The sequence below is a fragment of the Camponotus floridanus genome, unplaced genomic scaffold (genome assembly GCF_003227725.1).
Source record: "Camponotus floridanus strain SB8 unplaced genomic scaffold, Cflo_v7.5 scaffold122, whole genome shotgun sequence".
NCBI lineage: Eukaryota > Metazoa > Arthropoda > Insecta > Hymenoptera > Formicidae > Camponotus > Camponotus floridanus.
Window position 1 is genome coordinate 852,439 of NW_020229240.1, and position 19,849 is coordinate 872,287.

The window sequence follows — 19,849 nt, forward strand, 5'->3', positions numbered from 1 at the left end:
AGGGGCCGTGGATGTGGCTATTCTCTAGGGAGCCGTGGAGACGGCGGGGTTCTCCAGGAGCCGTCGATACGGCTGTCCCCAGGTATGGTGCTCGTTCACGAGCCAGGAGCCGTGAAAACAGTTGTCGTTGCCGGAGCCGTGAAAACGGCTATGAGTCCCAAGAGCCGTGAGAACGGCTAATTGTTCGAGGAGCCGTGAAAACGGCTATCTGGGTGCCAGGATGCGAGCCGGACAGTCCGGACGTCGGTTGCGACCGACCGAGTACGGGAGCCCCGTACCCTGGACCGCGTCGTCCGTGGCTCGACGGAGGGTGATTTGGAAGCAAGCCGGACAATTCCAGACGTCGGTTGCGACCGACCGAATACGGGAGCCCCGTACCCTGGACTGGATCGTCCGTGGCTCGAAGGAAGGCTTCTGGACGTCGGAAGCGGCCGACCGGGCACGGCTGAGGCCGTGCTCTGGACCAGAAGCAAGGACGGAAGAGGAGTTCGGTAGGCTTCGAATGCCCAGGGTGCGCCCTGTGGCTTCTAGCGTCCCGAGAGTCGGGACAGGAATAGGTATCGGTCTGCCGGAGCGGTCGCCTTATATACCCGGCTGGCTACCCCCACTTGATACCCCCACGCGGTCATGCGCGTAGTGGTGGTGTGGACCGCGGTACTCAATCTGCGGATCCGCGGGTCGCGGTGCTCAATCGGCGGCGCTGGCGCCAAAATGGCGCAGCGCGGTCTTGTTTTTCGTAACGGCTATGCCGTTACAAAGCTACTTTTGAGCTAACTGGATCAGTTAATCGGCACAATATGAGATATTGGGCTGATGAAAATCCTCACTGGATGAGAGATTGCCACACGCAGTATCCTGAGAAAGTAAATGTTTGGGCCGGAATATTGTGTAATCGTATCATAGGTCCATTTTTTATTGACGGTAATATAACAGCGGAAAGTTATTTAGATTTGTTGAGAAACCGAATAATACCGGGTATCCAAAATATTGTTGGAGATGCTTTTGAAAATGTTTGGTATCAACATGATGGGGCTCCAGCTCATTTCGCATTGCGTGTACGCAATTTTCTAAACGAAACTTTTATTGGTCGATGGATTGGTAGAGAGGCACGATAGAATGGCCACCGAGATCTCCCGATCTAAACCCGTTAGACTTTTTCTACTGGGGATATTTGAAAAGTAGAGTCTATGAAACGAAACCTACCAACGTGAACGATTTAAGGGAAAGAATATTAAACATTTCAAATTTAATAACACCGGAAACTTTAAGAAACGTCACAGATACATTTTATTTTCGCTTAGGATACTGCCAAGAAGCAGGAGGACATCAATTTGAACACTTAATAAATTAATGAACATTTATTTAGAAACACATAAGAGAGCACGCGCGCGCGCGTATGCACGCACGCACGCACGCACGCACGCACACGCACACACACGCACACACACGTACACGCATACACACGCACACACACGTACACGCACACACACGCACACACGCACATATCACAAAACAAAAAAGATATAAATCCGACCGTGCAACCTCCGCGTGGTATATCTTGGGTAATGCTAATGCCGGCGGTACTATAACTTTCAAGCTTCATAACTTGTGATGTGCTTAACGAAAAAATACTTTATTATAGGGTTTTGAAAAGCTCTTGACATCAGCTATTAGATTCTTGAATCAAAAATGGTATGTTTAATTTAAAAAAATTGACGTGACCTTGACCTGACCTTGGCAACGCCACCCAAGGTCAAACTAATAAGATCAGTAGATAGATTTTTTTGAACCATACAACTTTTGTTCGAAACATTTTTTTAATAAACCAATATTTCCTGAGATAATTGACCGTTCCGGAACTTTTGCCCCATCCTGTATATATATATATATATATATATATATATATATATTGTGACGTGGCCGTCACGTCGCGTACATCCGCCCCGGCAATCTTGACGGGGCGCGGGCCGAGTGGCCGCGTCAAGGGTCAAGAGAGAGAGAGAACTATCGCGCTCCCCGGAGAGACGAGTGAATCCGTGTTATATTGCGTGTAATATTAATTTTTCTACTATCTTTTTATTTTGTATCGAGTCGGCTTGAGGCGCCTCACCATCGAACACCGAAGAACAGGGGAGAGCATCATCGCCTCCCCGCGACAGCTAAGAACGACAGCCGAGGGAAACTCATAATAACCGAGGATCCTGGCCCAGAGAGCCCTGCATCATGAACCCGGGCAGGGGAGAGCAGCATCGCCTCTCCACGACTGCCGGAAGCGACAGCCGTTGCGACAGCCAGCCTCCAGGGGAGGATACGTCCGTGAAGGACCTCACCCGGGCCATATAAGGGCCCGCGACGGCATTCAAGTTTGGCGCTATTTCGCGCGGGGCGCGATAATGCGTCGCGTGGCGCGCGAGGCGCCAGGACCTCGCGCGTGTCGGCCGCTAATTGGCCGGGGGTCCGCGCATCCCCCTGCGCGGCCAACGACCCCGCTATCGACCCTGGATCTCGCGATCCAGGGCTCACTCTGTCGCGGCCGCTCGATTCAAGCAGTCGAAAAGAATTATTCTGTGCACTGAAGAGACGACACCGAGGACGAGACCGAGGATCATTCCCGCAGCCGGGAGAAGACTTCATCGGTGAGGTTGCCCACGTAATTTTGGTACTCCGCGAGCGTGATTGTGTCCGCTCGCCGGCCGTTCTATCGCCGTCGCCATTACGGTATTTATCGCGACCGCTCGAGCCTTCTGCCGAGTCGGTCGAATTTTGTGGATTTCGGGCGACCGGAGATAAGCGACCGAGGAAGCGCGGACACGGGCGACGGAAGTGCGTATCGTAGGGTAATCTTCGTCTCTCTCCGGGTGTCAGGGTGCGTAATACGCGTAGCATTCGACCGTTGGGTATCGACCGCGTGCGTCGTAAATCGCGAGAAATGCGTAGTTCGCACGGGCTGTCGTTTGGTTGTCGAAGCCGCGTCTCGCACCTCTGAAAAATGTCTCAGAGCGAGCCTATGGAACGTAGTTGGTCGTGAGTAATGAGTCTTCGTGTAATCTAATTGTCGTTCGTGAATATTGCGCGAAACTGCGTATTATTGTCGCGTCCATTGTGTGCGTGTGAGTTGTTCGTCTCGAAAAGAGAAACGTAATTCCTCGAAATTGTCGCGGTGTGCGGGTATCGCACGATTCTAAGTATCGATATCGGAGGTCAGGAAACTCCTGGCGAATTTTGCGGCTATCGAAGGAGGCGCGGTGCGGGACTGTCGCCCGGCCTTCCTTATTGCCTTGAGACCGAGAAGATAATTAATTCTCACGCTGTCGAAGGTATCGGGGGTGTGACACGACATTGTCGCATCGCCCCGATTGCCAGAAATATTTAAGTTGCGAGCGTCGCAGCAAAAGGCGGAAATATCTTCGACCGCCACCGGCTATCGAACTTCGCCGGTATCGTCCGCCAGTCGTATGCGAGATCTCTCCTCGCGGAACTAATATCTTTTCGCTTATTGCGTAACTAATCGGCCGTCTTATTTCTGGGTTGTCGACTTCGAGTACGCTCGGAGGAAATTGCGAGATACGCAGTTAATTAGTAAGATCTCCGCGAGGCTGTCGAAGCTGCGAAGGATAGGCAGGTATTATCGCACTCTCTCTTTCTCGCGTATGATACGACCGTTATCGAGAATTTGAATTATCAAGGTTCTGTATAGGAATTATTGTTCTCAGGAGCTTCGACTTCAGGAAGCTTCCGTAATAGACGCTCTTTGGTAGACCGCCTTAGAATATCGCGCGTTTTTCTAGCGTTTCGAGAATTATTGTCAGTTCATGTCTAGTACGTTATTTCTGTCTCTATTCTGTATCGATTTTTACTTCTTTTTGTTAATCACTTTTCTTATTATTTTCTCTCTAAATAAATCTGTTATTTATTTTTATTAAATCTCGCGTTCTTTATTTGGCTGGCGATCAGCTGTGATTTCTGTGTCCGTCTTTGTCTGTCGATTTAGTAAGCTCGCCCAATCAATTAACTTTTTCTTTCAAACCCCGCTCCTCTACCGTTAGGCGAGCTAGCCAGCCCGTGGCGAAGCGGGCTGTCGTATTCTTTCGCGCTTCTCGAAGAATTTGTGAAACTGGTACGTGAGAGACCGTACCTGGCGCCCAGTTCTGAGGTAACGAGACGGCCTTCGCTCCGCCGCGGCTCGCGCGCGGACACCCTCCATCCCTGTCCCGCCGATCGCGAGTACACCAAAACCCTTGTGTTTTTGACGGCGCTTCCGCTCCCCCGCGAGAATAAAAATTTGAATTGAAAAAGCGTCGCAATATATATATATACAGGGTGAGGCATCTAAAACAGACCACCTGAATAACTCCGTTGGTAAGCCGAATATAAAAAAATTGTTCAGACAAAAGTTGTATGGTTTCAAGGGGGACATATGATGGTGTCATTAGTTTAATCTTGAAGAGCCACCCGAAGGTCACATGAAAGTCAGCTCCAACTTTTTAAATGGGACACCTTATATGCTTTTGCATATTCTTGTAGCTCATCTCAAGAGTTTTCCAAAACACTACAATTATGTTAGTTTTCATTAAATACTTTCCAAGTTATGAGGCTTGAAATCATTTTTTAATTTTACATAAACCGTAAAATATCTTGTAAAATATTCATTTTTCGATTATTTTACCTTAATACTTTTATGTACAAAATAATGAGAAGAATCAATTGGTATAAAGAAAACACATAATTGCTTCGAACAAAAAAATGTAATTTGCAATTAACAATTACATTTTTTTGTCCGAAGCAATTATGTGTTTTCTTTACACCAATTGATTCTTCTCATTATTTTGTACATAAAAGTATTAAGGTAAAATAATCGAAAAATGAATATTTTACAAGATATTTTACGGTTTATGTAAAATTAAAAAATGATTTCAAGCCTCATAACTTGGAAAGTATTTAATGAAAACTAACATAATTGTAGTATTTTGGAAAGCTCTTGAGATGAGCTATAAGAATATGCAAAAGCATATAAGGTGTCCCATTTAAAAAGTTGGAGCTGACCTTCACGTGACCTTCGGATGGCTCTTCAAGATTAAACTAATGACACCATCATATGTCCCCCTTGAAACCATACAACTTTTGTCTGAACAATTTTTTTGTATTCGGCTTACCAACGGAGTTATTCAGGTGGCCTGTTTTAGATGCCTCACCCTGTATATATATACAGGGTGTCCCACCTAAAAGTGGCCACCTCCTTTTATCTTTTAAACTAAAAGATATAGACCATTACAAATATATATGAAATTAAATGGCTTTAACTGAACTTTATTGTGAGTATAGTGGTTGACTACAAATTTTATTTTTATTAAAGAACGAAGAAATATGTATAATTTTTTTATAATAATGTAGATATTTTGATATAATAAAAGTTGTAGCGCTTTGAAACGAATATAACGATGTATAATTTAATGTAAATATTTTACATATTATACGAGATTTTGCGGCTTGAAATATCGCGGGCGAAGTCCACCATTTCATTTTCGGTCCTGCGATATAGCTAACTTCTGATTCGTGCATTAGAGGTTGACATATGTCATGTTGTCATTTAATTATGATACTCAGTCAGAAGTTGGCTATATCGCAAGGCCGAAAATGAAATGGTGGACGTCGCCCGCGATAATTCAAGCCGGAAAATCTCGTATAATATGTAAATATTTACATTAAATTATATATCGTTATATTCGTTTCAAACAGCGCTACAACTTTTATTATATCAAAATATCTACATTATTATAAAAAAATTATACATATCTCTCCGTTCTTTAATACAAATAAATTTGTAATCAACCACTATACTCACAATAAAGCTATTAAACATTAATTATATATATTTGTCATTATAAATATTCATCTATTTTTTTATATTTGTTTTTAATTAAATTGTATATATATAAATAGGTGTATGCCATTTCATATTTATTTGTTATGGTCTATCTCTTTTAGTTTAAAAGATAAAAGGGGATGGCCACTTCTATGTGGGACACCCTGTATATATATAATTTATTAAATATAATTTAATATAAAAAATAATGTACCATTTTGTTCCTGCTGTTGCTCCTCTTCCTGCGGCTGCGGTTGCGACGACTGCTGCTGCTGCTGCTGCTGCTGCTGCTTCTGCTGCTGCATAAATATTTGCAGCTGATGCAACATTTGTTGCATCAGCTGCTGCATTGTTGGCTGCGCAGCATCTTGCAGCACCAAAGCGTCCATCTCTTCATTAATATCTTCTATAAAATTATGAAGAAAAAAATTAAAATAGAAATTAAAGATTAAATTATTTCTTAATATCTTTGTATAAATAATGATTTACTTACGAGACATGTTCGATCTGTCGCCGTGCTTGGATGAACAGACAATGAGACACACTCGGCATTTGTTTATTTGTTTCATGCCGTTTAATTTGTTTTACGCCGTTCATTTATTTCGCGACATTTACTTTCATCAGATAATCTTGTCGCCTTGTACTATCAAGTAAACGTATTTTTTTATACGTGTTCTGAAATCTTGGTGTTCAAGAACTATCACAATCCCGATTTGTGTGTGAGTTCTGATTATTTCAAATTTCTATATATATATATATATACATATATATATATGTATATATACAGGGTGTCAATTAAGTCCCGGGACGGCTGAATATTTTCTCATGTAAGATATTTTTGAAAAAGGTCAAGGTCATTTCTGAAGTAATTTTCAACGAGGAATTCAACGGTGACCTTCAATTTGACCTTGAGCTTGACCTTCAAGGTTATTTGAAGGTCAAAGTGTTTTTTTTAAATAGGAACCCCTATTTTTGACTGTATATTCTTATAGCTGACCTCGAGAGCTTTCCAAAACACTATAATAAAATATTTTTCCCTCAAGCATTTATCGAGTTATGATGCTTCAAATCATTTCTTAATTTTACATAAACCGTAAAATATCTTGTAAAATATTCACTTTTCGATTATTTTACCTTAATACTTTTATGTACAAAATAATGAGAGGAATCAATTGGTGTAAAGAAAAGACATAGTTATTTTTAAGAAAAAATATGTAATTGTTAATTGCAAATTATATATTTTTTTTCGAAACAACTATATGTTCAGCCCCCCCACCCCTCCCCCTGGGCGGTGAGGGGGGGCAAGTTTGAAATCTTAAATGGGAACCCCTATTTTTTATTGCATATTCGGAATCTTTGGCTAAAAACACATACAATTTGTCTGAAACATTTTTCTCGATTCATGACAGATGGCGCTGTAATCGACGAAATTCAATTTCTTCGATTTCTCTTACTGAGAACCCATGCTTACGATTCTGCAATAAATTAACAATAAAAATACTACGTTTTCATTGTTAATACTCGAAATTAGTCTTAAAACAAACTTCTCATTATTTTTTATTACTCATTAATTACTTTTCAAGAAACTGCTTTTAGCGTAACCTGCCCTTTAGGCAACTTGGATGGTCCGAAGTACCGAGACATTTTGGACTTTCCATCTGATGGAGTTCCTCTAAGTATCCCTCCAAAATTTTGTCCATTTAGTGCCAAAGTCACAAGTGTTTATGTATTTTTTTAACATTTGTACTCTGATAAAATTCTGGTAAAATGGCAAATTATACGCCTACAGAAGTAGTCGATATTCTTATAACCTTTGGTGAATGTAGTAGAAATTACAGACTTACTGCCCGTACTTATGCGGAGCGATTCCCAAATCGCCGCCATCCTACTGATCAACAAATTATAAACATTGAAAGGAGATCTCGTAATAATCCACTTCATCGCGAAAGGCGAAGGAATAGACTTCATAATAATAATGACTCTAGATTGCTCGCAGTTTTGGCTATGGTTCATCAAAATCCCCATATTAGTACCCGTCAAATAGAACGAGAACTGGGAATCCCTCAAACTACGGCACATAGATTGTTACGATCAGTCAATTACCATCCGTATCATATTACTCTGGTACAGGAATTAAGTGAGGCCGACTACGTACTCAGAGTACAATTTTGTAGATGGGCTCTTGAGATGTTAGATCAGAATCCAGATTTTTTTAGTAATGTTTGTTTCAGTGATGAAGCAACATTCATCAGCAATGGTAGTCTCAATAGGCATAATTGCCACTATTGGTCACCAGAAAATCCACATTGGTATCGTGAGGTGCTTAATCAACATCGTTGGAGTTTATATGTATGGGTAGGCATTTGCAATGGCCAAGTCATTGGACCTCATTTTTTTGAACGTCCAATTAATAGTCCAATGTATTTAGAATTCCTCGAAAATGATTTGCCAGCATACCTAGAGAATGTTCCCCTTGCAGTTAGACTAAATTTATGGTATCAACAAGATGGTGCTCCTGCTCATTATGCTCGTATTGTACGGATGTTTTTGAATCAAAGGTTCCCAAATTGGTGGATAGGGCGGGGTGGGCCAGTTCTGTGGCCTCCGAGATCACCGGATTTGAACCCCCTTGATTTTTTTTTATGGGGATACGTTAAAGATGCAGTGTATAGTGAAGCTCCAACGATTGAATATGATGGAAAGAATAAGAAGAGCTTGTGAAGCTATAACTCCTTTAATGCTAGAAAATGTACAACGTAACTTTCGCTGTCGATTACTGTTATCCTTAGAAAATAATGGTGCACACTTTGAGCATCTCCTCCATGCGGAGAGAGCTGATAACAATGCAATCTTGCCTTAACTGGTTGGGTCACCACACGACCTTGCCTTCACTGGCTGGGTTACCACACGTTCAAGCACCCCGAATTGTGAGAGGCGAGGGGACTCACGTTAATCAAGCACCCCGAAGGGAACAGAAAACTGCTACGTCCACGTCGTTGTTCCTGGGTCCACGCTAAAAGCAGTTTCTTGAGAAGTAATTAATGAGTAATAAAAAATAATGAGAAGTTTGTTTTAAGACTAATTTCGAGTATTAACAATGAAAACGTAGTATTTTTATTGTTAATTTATTGCAGAATCGTAAGCATGGGTTCTCAGTAAGAGAAATCGAAGAAATTGAATTTCGTCGATTACAGCGCCATCTGTCATGAATCGAGAAAAATGTTTCAGACAAATTGTATGTGTTTTTAGCCAAAGATTCCGAATATGCAATAAAAAATAGGGGTTCCCATTTAAGATTTCAAACTTGCCCCCCCTCACCGCCCAGGGGGAGGGGTGGGGGGGCTGATTTTAACGTCATTATACGTCCCCCTCGAAATGACGAAATTTTGATTCTAACCATTTTTTCGTAGTGTGCTTATTTTTCGAGTTATTTGGCTGCCTAAGTTAAAATGGGTCACCCTGTATATATATATATATACATATATATATATATATATATATATATATATATATATATATGAACATTAATATTTTCTTTGATTTTTTTATTGTTATATACAGGGTGAGTCATTTTAATCAATACACTCGAATATCTCGAAAACAGCACTCTTCAGAAAGAAATGTTTCAAACAAAAATTGTAGGGTGTGAAGGGGGACATAAGATGGTAGCATTGGTTTGACCTTGGAAAGTCATTTGAAGGTCACATAAAAGTCACCTTCAATTTCTTAAATCGAACCCACTATTTTTCATTACATATTCTTGTAGCTTATCTCGAGAGCTTTCCAAAACACTACAGACAAATGTTTTTTCATTAAGTACTTTTTGAGTTATAAGGCTGCAAAGTTTGCACTTCGATATAAAATGCAAAATATCTCGTAAAATATTTAGTTTTCGGTAGTCTTACCCTAATACTTTTATGCACAGGATAATGAGACAAAACTATTGGTGCAAAGAAAACGTATGATTGTTTATAATAAAAAATGTGTAATTTGCAATGCACTTTTTGTTATAAACAATCACAATGCGTTTTCTTTGTACCAATAGTTTTGTCTCATTATCCTGTGCATAAAAGTATTAGGGTAAGACTACCGAAAACTAAATATTTTACGAGATATTTTGCATTTTATATCGAAGTACTGCAAACTTTGAAGCCTTATAACTCAAAAAGTACTTAATGAAAAAACATTTGTCTGTAGTGTTTTGGAAAGCTCTCGAGATAAGCTACAAGAATATGTAATGAAAAATGGTGGGTTCAATTTAAGAAATTGACGGTGACTTTTATGTGACCTTCAAATGACTTTCCAAGGTCAAACCAATGCTACCATCTTATGTCCCCCTTCACACCCTATAATTTTTGTTTGAAACATTTCTTTCTGAAGAGTGCTGTTTTCGAGATATTCGAGTGTATTGATTAAAATGACTCACCCTGTATATATCTCATACAAATTTTGTCATTATGAACAAAAATATTTATTGTGTCCCTGCATCATGATATTGCACTCATTGATATGTTTGCAAATAATGTTACACTTCACAATAAATATTAATTTCCCGTAATTAGAAAAATGCATGAATTTTTCAATTTCTTAGAAGATTGCAATCACAGGTGAAATAAATGCATAAATCATAAACTAGCAGGTTCTATCACGGAATAAATAAAGGGTCTTAATGCTAAGAAATTGTTAAATCATGCACTTTTTTATTACTAATGGTATAATAAGATATATATAATAATAAAAGTTTTAAATACAATAATATTATACGAATATTATGCGAAATATATATCGTAAATATAATATTATATATGTATATTATGTTGGCACACGGTATTCTATAATTACAAGGTAAGGTACATATAAATATCGTAAATAATGTAATTATACAAATATAGTTACAAAAGTATTATATATACATAATACAATAAGTGATTCTGAGAAATCACTTTTAAAGTAATAAGACGTTTCAAGAAAATTATAAAAATCGGTAAAAAGGTAAAAAAATCGTCAAAATATATAACTGATTCTTTCAGTTATTTATACGAAATCTATATTATATAGATTTCCCGTGATAAGACCTGCTAGTTTGAGATTTATGTACTTGATTTTTTGATCCGTGATTGCAATCTTTACGTCATGCCAACTAAAATATATATACATGTACATAAAGTTATTTAGTTATTTACTTAAAATATTGTGATTTTTTTAAACGTTCTACGTTAATATATATATTTGTTAAATATAGATTATTTAATATAATAACTTTGTTTGAAATATGTTGTTGCATAATAATATTTATTTTTCTATGCTGTTTTTGAAGAAATAATTTATACACACTAATTCCATTTAGTATATTTTCAGTTTCCAAGATGGATAATTTTTCTATTCATGGGTAATGATGGGATAATGTGGCCACATCCCATCTTTAAAATTATACAGGACAAGTAGGCTACCGTGGGGGTTTTAGTGGGTAAAAATCCCACACTACCCTCGATTTCCTTCCTTGGAATCGAGGGTGTCTTTGGAAGATTTTCCCCACGTAAAAAAAAAAAAAAAAACATTTAAAAATTTAATGGGCAGTTTAAAAGGCAAATTTGTATATATATATAAACAAATTCGCCTTTTAAACTGTTCATTAAATTTTTAAATCAGTTATTGTACATTTACTGTTATAAATAATATTAAATAACTGTTATAAATAATATTAAATTACTGTTATAAATAATATTAAATAACACACATAAATATATGTTTCTAATGATACTGTATTGCTTATTATATAATAACTATATTTAGTATAATTTAAATGTAAGTATAATTTAAATATCCTTTTTTTGTAAAATATAATCACATTTATAAATGTATGTAATAATATACCAGAAACTTGAAAAATAGTAAAACAAAAAAAACATGGGATTCGAACCGTGATCCGCGTCGTGAGGTACCGAACGCTTTAACATTCAGCCACCACGCACTATTAATGTCAGTTTCTATAATTTCGGTACTTATGCTATATTTACATAAGATGTGTTAATATTTTTCAAAATTAACATTATCATTTCGTATCGCTTTTTTTATGATTAATATGCTTTTACTTTTTAGAAAAAGGGAAAAATAATTTTTAATTAAGATGTCTTGGATTATATTTAAAAGATGTATATTTTATTGTGCATAACATTTCAGATTACAAAACCATAGAGAAAAGTTTTCTGAAATTATTAATCTGAAAAAATTGTCTCTATTCTACAATCGTCTTAAATAAAATTCAATTTACTGAGAAGTTTATATATATAATTTATTTTTTCTGTTCTTATATCTCGAGAATAGCATATATTCTATACACATACATATGTATTTATATAAACATAAACTTATTTCATTAATACCATTGACATTTATAATGTATGCTTTAATGAAAATGAAATCGCGCAACTAAAAAAAATACATTAAATTATATCTATATGCGGAACTATTTTTGATCTACAAATTGTAGATGTAGCACGGACATGAACCAAAATCGACTGTTTTATCGACACCAAAAGTGGATGTGGCCATGTAGTTCCCAGGTGCCGTAAAATGGATGTACGCACCGCTAGTGTACGACGTAGGGAAAGCGTTCCCTCAAAAATGGCAGCATGGCCCCTCTCAGGCTTCTCTCTGGTACAACATATTTCGATCAACAAATCTGCACGTGCGTGTATATTCGTGAATAAGAAAAAGTTCAAGAAAGGCAAGTTCAAGAATACAATGATTATATATTATATATTGTGACGTTCTGGTAACGTCAATCTGTTGGTTCCATGAGGCAGGCTTTTCCAACAGTTTTCCGAGTTCGACAGAACGTCTTAGTTGTGGGTTCTTTTTCTTGCGGTTAAGGGGGTAAAACCCCAGGATAATTAACTGCTTTGAATTGGGTTTTCTTTATTGATGATGATTAAAGAAATATACTTTTGTTTAAAATTTAAACACTTTATTCCGACTTGAATTGCTCTAGCAGTTTACAGTACGAATAAGAATCTGAGTGGGTTTAAGTCCAGAGTGAATCTGAACTGACTGATCTAAAACTGAGCAAGAATGAGGTTGAACAGAGCTCTTGTTCCGTTGTTGGAAGAGTTTTTATACTCTTTTAAAATTGAATAGTAGGGGTAATTTATGATGGAGTTTTAAGAACAAATTCTTTAGCTATGAAACGGATTTTTGCGAACTTCTTGGGTGGTCCTTAAGAGAAAGTTTTTCTAAGAATACATATTAGTTGGTTCTCTGAATGCATTGCTTGCAAGGTCGTGTCTTACATAAATTACGATAAATGACCCTTTCCAAAGAATTACAATAACTATTTGATTATTTAAAATATTGGTCATTTATCATGATTTTTACATAAATAGATTCTCTCTAATCTTTGGACATGTTTTACAATATATTTATATAAAAGAAGCTTATATTTAAAAGGACTTCCTTATATCGGTCCTTGTCTTTCCTAAGTATTACACATAAGTCTATCTCGCTCGTATAGATGATTCATATACATATATATATATAGATATATATATATCTCTCTCTCAGATTAGTATTTTATTATATAGGTGACGTATAAGCGTGTCTCTCTTAGTTTCATGTTAGTTTGTGCTTGTAGCTTATTGGATGGAGGATAGTGAAAAAAGGAAAAAATTTCTCCTAGATCTAAGGATCTATGGATCGCCGGACGTGACAATATATTATTTAATGTGACAACTTATTTGATGTGTATGACAAAAAAATTATTAATATGTCAGAAAATATTGCATGTTCCAGTAACCAATCTATTCCGGTATGTATTATTTATCTACATTATATATATTATTATTGCAATCACTTTTATAAAATTTTATTTATATTTTATCAACGCAAAAATAAATTTTATATTACACATGATTTATTATTAACACATGTAGATTTTAACACAAGTATTATTCTTATAGGTTAGGTGTTTTTTAAGTTATTTAGCAAAGTTTAATATAAAATTATTAATTAATATTTACATTTACATAATGTATAGTTAGTTTTAAGTTTTATTTTTTCTTCTTCTTTTAAAGTAAAAAAATATATACATATATACATATATATACAGGGTGAGCCATTTTAATTTATCCACCCCAATAACTTTTTTATATTTGAATGTATAACAAAATGTTTCAAATGAAAGTTGCTTGACTTCGAGGGGGACAAAAGATAGGTGGCAAAAATTTGACCTAAGATAGTCATTTGAAGGTCATATAAAGGTTACCTTCAATTTCTTAAATGGAACCCCCTATTTTTCATTGCATATTCTTGTAGCTTATCTCGAGAGCTTTCCGAAACACTATAATTAAGTACCTTTTCATTAAGTACTTTTTGAGTTATAAGGCTTGAAATAATTTCTTAATTTTACATAAACTATAAAATATCTAGTAAACCATTCATTTTTCGATTATCTTACCTTGATACTTTTATGTACAAAATAATGAGAGGAATCAATTGGTGTAAAGAAAACACATAGTTGTTTCTAAGAAAAAATATGTAATTTGCAATTAACAATTCCATATTTTTTCTTAAAAACAACTGTATGTTTTCTTTACACCAATTGATTCTTCTCATTATTTTGTATATAAAAATATCAAGGTAAGATAATTGAAAAATGAATGGTTTTTCAAACACCACATAATGATTGGACTCTTTATCCAGTTACTATTATTGGTAAATATGGTATGTATTTGATTATATTTATATATTGATAATATTAATTAAATTTTTACACGTACACTCACACACCCACTCATCCATCCACCCACTCACTCACATACAACACACATACACGCGCGCGCAGTAGGTACACATATACAAAAATAAATAGTATTTGTAATTAAAAAACTTCTTATGAATAATTATATAAAAAATAGCAAATGTTTTTAATAGTAAATGTTTTTAAAAAATTGATTGTATATTTCAGATTCATATGAACAGGCTCTACAAAAAGAAAAAATGATGAATGACAAAAATACAGAATCAGAAAATAATTTAGGCCGCGGATTTAGGCAGAAAAAATTTTCACATTTTCTTGCAGAAGAGAATGATAATTTTTATTGTGGAAAGATTAGTTGTCTTTAATTACTATCTTTAATTACTTATTGTTAAGTCAATTTATTTTTATATTGATATTGATAAATTATATAATTTCTATATAATTTTATATAATTTTAGTTAATTCAAGTGATTCAAGTATGACTGATGAACAAGAAAACAGTGATAATTCAATTCCTGATTTGGATGAAACTTTACATGAACAATATATGATTATATTAATAGACTTTAGTATTATAAACCTTCTTAAATATAAAACATGCATATATATCTTTGTAAAAAAACGTGTTTATTACTAATATATTTATACTGTTTGTACACATACATTTGTAAGACATAATTTGTTTAAATTATATTTTTTGATACAAAAAATTTTTCAGATAATGATGGCAATAAAAGTGTCTATGATGAGATTTATTTAGATATTGATAAAATTCCTGTTGTCATAGATGATACAAGAAATAATACTAATATTCCTACGGATAATAATAGTAAGTTTTATTTTTATGTTCTTGTATGTTAATATTTTAAAGAAAAAAACTTCACTAAAAAAATAAGCTAGTGTACGACGTAGGGAAAGCGTTCCCTCAAAAATGGCAGCATGGCCCCTCTCAGGCTTCTCTCTGGTACAACATATTTCGATCAACAAATCTGCACGTGCGTGTATATTCGTGAATAAGAAAAAGTTCAAGAAAGGCAAGTTCAAGAATACAGTGATTATATATTATATATATTATTTAATGTGACAACTTATTTGATGACTTATGTGTATGACAAAAAATTATTAATATGCCAGAAAATATTGCATGTTCCAGTAACCAATCTATTCCGGTATGTATTATTTATCTACATTATATATATTATTATTGCAATCACTTTTATAAAATTTTATTTATATTTTATCAACGCAAAAATAAATTTTATATTACACATGATTTATTATTAACACATGTAGATTTTAACACAAGTATTATTCTTATAGGTTAGGTATTTTTTAAGTTATTTAGCAAAGTTTAATATAAAATTATTAATTAATATTTACATTTACATAATGTATAGTTAGTTTTAAGTTTTCATTATTTTTTCTTCTTCTTTTGAAGTAAAAAAATATATACATATATATATATATATATATATATATATGTGTGTGTATGTGTATATATATATATATATATATATATATATATATATATATATAGAGATATTTTATTGTATGTGTATAAAAAATATGAGAACTTTTAGATGGAAAATAAGAAAAAACGTGTTTGAAATGCAATATATCTTTTTAATTGTAGCTTAAGAAATTAACGATATAAATAACAAAACAATAAGATTAAAATATAAATATAAGTGTATAATTAAAAATAAACAATGTGTAGCAGATATATTTCATAATTTAAACTTTTTTATATATACATCACTCTGTATACATTATTATACGATCTTACAAAAATTATTTTTTTATTTTGAAGTGTTTTATTATTAATAAGTAAAGTATAGTGTGTTGTACACTTTTTATATATACATATATTTTTTATCCACAGGTACAAGAAAGAAAAAAGAAAGGCCTATCAAAGGTAACAAGCAGACATTTACGTAGAATGGTACATAATGAATTTTGTAAGATTAGAAAACAACAAAATATTAATGAAACACAATGCACTTCTTATGAAATAAGTGAAAATTTTTCAACTAATGATGACACAGATAATATCGATATTTGCAATAATGTACAGATTTATAATAATATAAGTAACTCTCTTAAATTAACAGAAACTAAATACATTAATATTGATAAGAATAATATGTTTCAAACACAAAATAAAATTAGTTTGGCAGACAAGATAGCATATTGGACTGTTACTAATAATATATCACATAATTCAGTAAATAAATTATTAGCAATATTGAGATCAGAAAATCTTCCTCTTCCAAAAGATTGTAGAACATTAGTCAAAACTCCGTTAGCCTCTAATAATATTATAGATATGCCACCTGGTGCATACATTCATTTTGGAATCGAGAAAGGTATATCCCATAAAATACATCAGAGTGTAGTAGAAAAAAAATTGGACTTTCTTCCCCATTAACAGTTATTATAGATGGCTTACCATTAAATAAATCTTCAAACAGTCAATTTTGGCCGATTTTAATGTCTATTGATATTACAGAATTTGCAGAACCTTTTATAGTAGGCATTTATCATGGAATGAAAAAATGCATTTGTTAAAGAATATTTATTGTTAAAAAAAATGGTATTGTTATAAACAATAAATTAATTAGATTACAATTAAAGAAAATTATTTGCGATGCACCAGCTACAGCATTTGTTCTTGCAATAAAGTCTCACACAGGATATTTTAGTTGTAATAAATGTATGCAAAGAGGCAAATATATAAGAGGCAAAATGACATTCCCAGAGCTTAATGCAACTTTACGAACTGACAAAGACTTTATACTACAAACACAGCAAGAACATCATAAAGGTAACTCTCCATTAGAAAAAATTGGTATTGGTTTGGTCAGTAATGTACCACTCGACTATATGTATCTTGTGTGTCTTGGTATAATGAAATTACTTTTAATGATTTGGTTGGGAAAAAAAGGAAAAAAATGTATGAAATTAAAAGATGACAAAATTAAAGCAATATCAAAAACTATGAAAATTTTTAGAAGAGATATTCCTCAAGAATTTTGTCGTTTACCAAGATCTGTAGAAGACGTAGAACATTGGAAAGCGACAGACAATTTTTATTATATGCAGGTCCTGTTGTAATGAAAGGAAAATTGTCTAAAATACAGTATAAACATTTTTTTGTGTTTACACGTCGCTATCAGAATTTTGTGTTCAGTTAAATGTATTAGTCTTAATGTATTAATCTCAATAGATATACCAAATCTTCAATTAGATATTTTATTATAAGATATAAAAAGATATATGGTAGCGAATATATAACGTACAACGTGCATAATCTCCTACATCTTTGTGATGATGTGTTATTATATGGACAACTTGATAATTTTTCCGCTTTTAAATTTGAAAGTTACATGAGTAAAATTAAAAGAAGAATGAAAAATTCAAGATATCCTTTACAACAAATATACAATAGAGTTATTGAAGATAGAAAGTTACTTTATATTGAAAAGATTTATATAATTTTCCATTTGTTCAAGAAGATAATATTTCTTTAGTATGGAATGAAAATGGAAAAACTTATACCTATTACAGGAAACTTACTTATGAGAATTTTACATTTTCATTATGTCAGAGAAATAATTGTGTTCTTTTAAAAAATTTAAGTTATATGTTAATTTCGAACATTTATAAAAATAATAATAATAATAACATAAAAATAGTCGGAAAAATTTTGCAAAATATTTCTAATTTTGTAAAAAAAACCTTCATTTTGCTTAGCTATCAAAATTATTGACATTCATGAAATATCAGAAATATTAACATATGATGTTAAAGACATTCTAGCAAAATGTGTAATCCTACCATTTAATAATAATAAATTTGTGGTAATTCCAATATTGCATAGAAATTACTAGTATTAATATCTATTGCATATAAAGTATATTTGTGTAATATGTTTTTAATTATTATAAATTAAATTTTATTATTATGCTTTATAATTCTTTTTTCTTCATAATTTATGATATTTATGATACTTAATTATAAATAATACTGAATTATTAAATATGTTACGTATATAATTGTATATACGTAACATATTTAATAATTCAGTATTATTTATAATTAACGTATACTTATATATAATTTTAATACTTTAGTTAAAAACTACTTACTTTTATTAAAAATATATGTAAAATAATATTTATGTGTTTCATAACAATAGTTTTCTGATCTTTTAAAATAATATATGTATTATTACTATAAAATTATCCATTTATAAGATTGCCAAGATTGAGTAAGTTTGCAAGCATAATTTTGAAAGAAATATGTATTTTCTATAGCAAAATGCATTGTATTCTGTTGTTAAATTTAATGTTGAATTTAATGATGAAGAAAATGAAACATACTCCGTAATTCCAACCTTTTGGTTAAAAGATAAGTACACTTATTGGCCAAAAAAAGATGTACGTAAGTGCATTATAAAACGCAAAACACCACATAATGATTGGACTCTTTATCCAGTTACTATTATTGGTAAATATGGTATGTATTTGATTATATTTATATATTGATAATATTAATTAAATTTTTACACGTACACTCACACACCCACTCATCCATCCACCCACTCACCCACATACAACACACATACACGCGCGCGCAGTAGGTACACATATACAAAAATAAATAGTATTTGTAATTAAAAAACTTCTTATGAATAATTATATAAAAAATAGCAAATGTTTTTAATAGTAAATGTTTTTAAAAAATTGATTGTATATTTCAGATTCATATGAACAGGCTCTACAAAAAGAAAAAATGATGGATGACAAAAATACAGAATCAGAAAATAATTTAGGCCGCGGATTTAGGCAGAAAAAACTTTCACATTTTCTTGCAGAAGAGAATGATAATTTTTATTGTGGAAAGATTAGTTGTCTTTAATTACTATCTTTAATTACTTATTGTTAAGTCAATTTATTTTTATATTGATATTGATAAATTATATAATTTCTATATAATTTTATATAATTTTAGTTAATTCAAGTGATTCAAGTATGACTGATGAACAAGAAAACAGTGATAATTCAATTCCTGATTTGGATGAAACTTTACATGAACAATGTATGATTATATTAATAGACTTTAGTATTATAAACCTTCTTAAATATAAAACATGCATATACATCTTTGTAAAAAAACGTGTTTATTACTAATATATTTATACTGTTTGTACACATACATTTGTAAGACAT

At 33.2% G+C, this 19,849-nt stretch overlaps 2 protein-coding genes across 3 annotated transcripts; both read left to right on the forward strand.

The window, feature by feature from the left end:
- The first annotated feature begins 7,630 nt into the window (after nt 1–7,630).
- On the forward strand, nt 7,631–8,584 carry LOC112639974. The gene has a single exon (XM_025415555.1). It carries the CDS (start codon nt 7,631–7,633, stop codon nt 8,582–8,584), a length of 954 nt encoding a protein of 317 aa, XP_025271340.1.
- A 4,824-nt stretch (nt 8,585–13,408) lies between these two features.
- On the forward strand, nt 13,409–19,585 carry LOC112639958. Of its 2 annotated transcripts, XM_025415532.1 has the most exons (6): nt 13,411–13,667; nt 15,337–15,447; nt 15,519–15,787; nt 16,501–16,533; nt 18,935–19,136; nt 19,381–19,585. In XM_025415532.1, the coding sequence occupies exons 3-6, from the start codon at nt 15,746–15,748 to the stop codon at nt 19,536–19,538; spliced, it is 435 nt and encodes a 144-aa protein (XP_025271317.1). In that variant the 5' UTR covers nt 13,411–13,667; nt 15,337–15,447; nt 15,519–15,745; the 3' UTR covers nt 19,539–19,585. The 2 variants fall into 2 exon arrangements, with proteins under 2 accessions (XP_025271318.1, XP_025271317.1); XM_025415533.1 differs by lacking the exons at nt 15,337–15,447; nt 15,519–15,787 and having other exon boundaries at nt 13,409–13,667.
- The last annotated feature ends 264 nt before the right edge of the window (nt 19,586–19,849 follow it).

What these genes read in the sequence shown, in the direction of transcription:
- LOC112639974 (XM_025415555.1), top strand. Translation starts at nt 7,631, where the DNA reads ATGGCAAATTATACGCCTACAGAAGTAGTCGATATTCTTATAACCTTT.
- LOC112639958 (XM_025415533.1), top strand. Translation starts at nt 13,626, where the DNA reads ATGTCAGAAAATATTGCATGTTCCAGTAACCAATCTATTCCG. An exon ending in CCAGTAACCAATCTATTCCG is followed by an intron (nt 13,668 to 16,500) that starts GTATGTATTATT and finishes TTTTATCCACAG; the next exon opens with GTACAAGAAAGAAAAAAGAA. An exon ending in TACTATTATTGGTAAATATG is followed by an intron (nt 19,137 to 19,380) that starts GTATGTATTTGA and finishes TGTATATTTCAG; the next exon opens with ATTCATATGAACAGGCTCTA.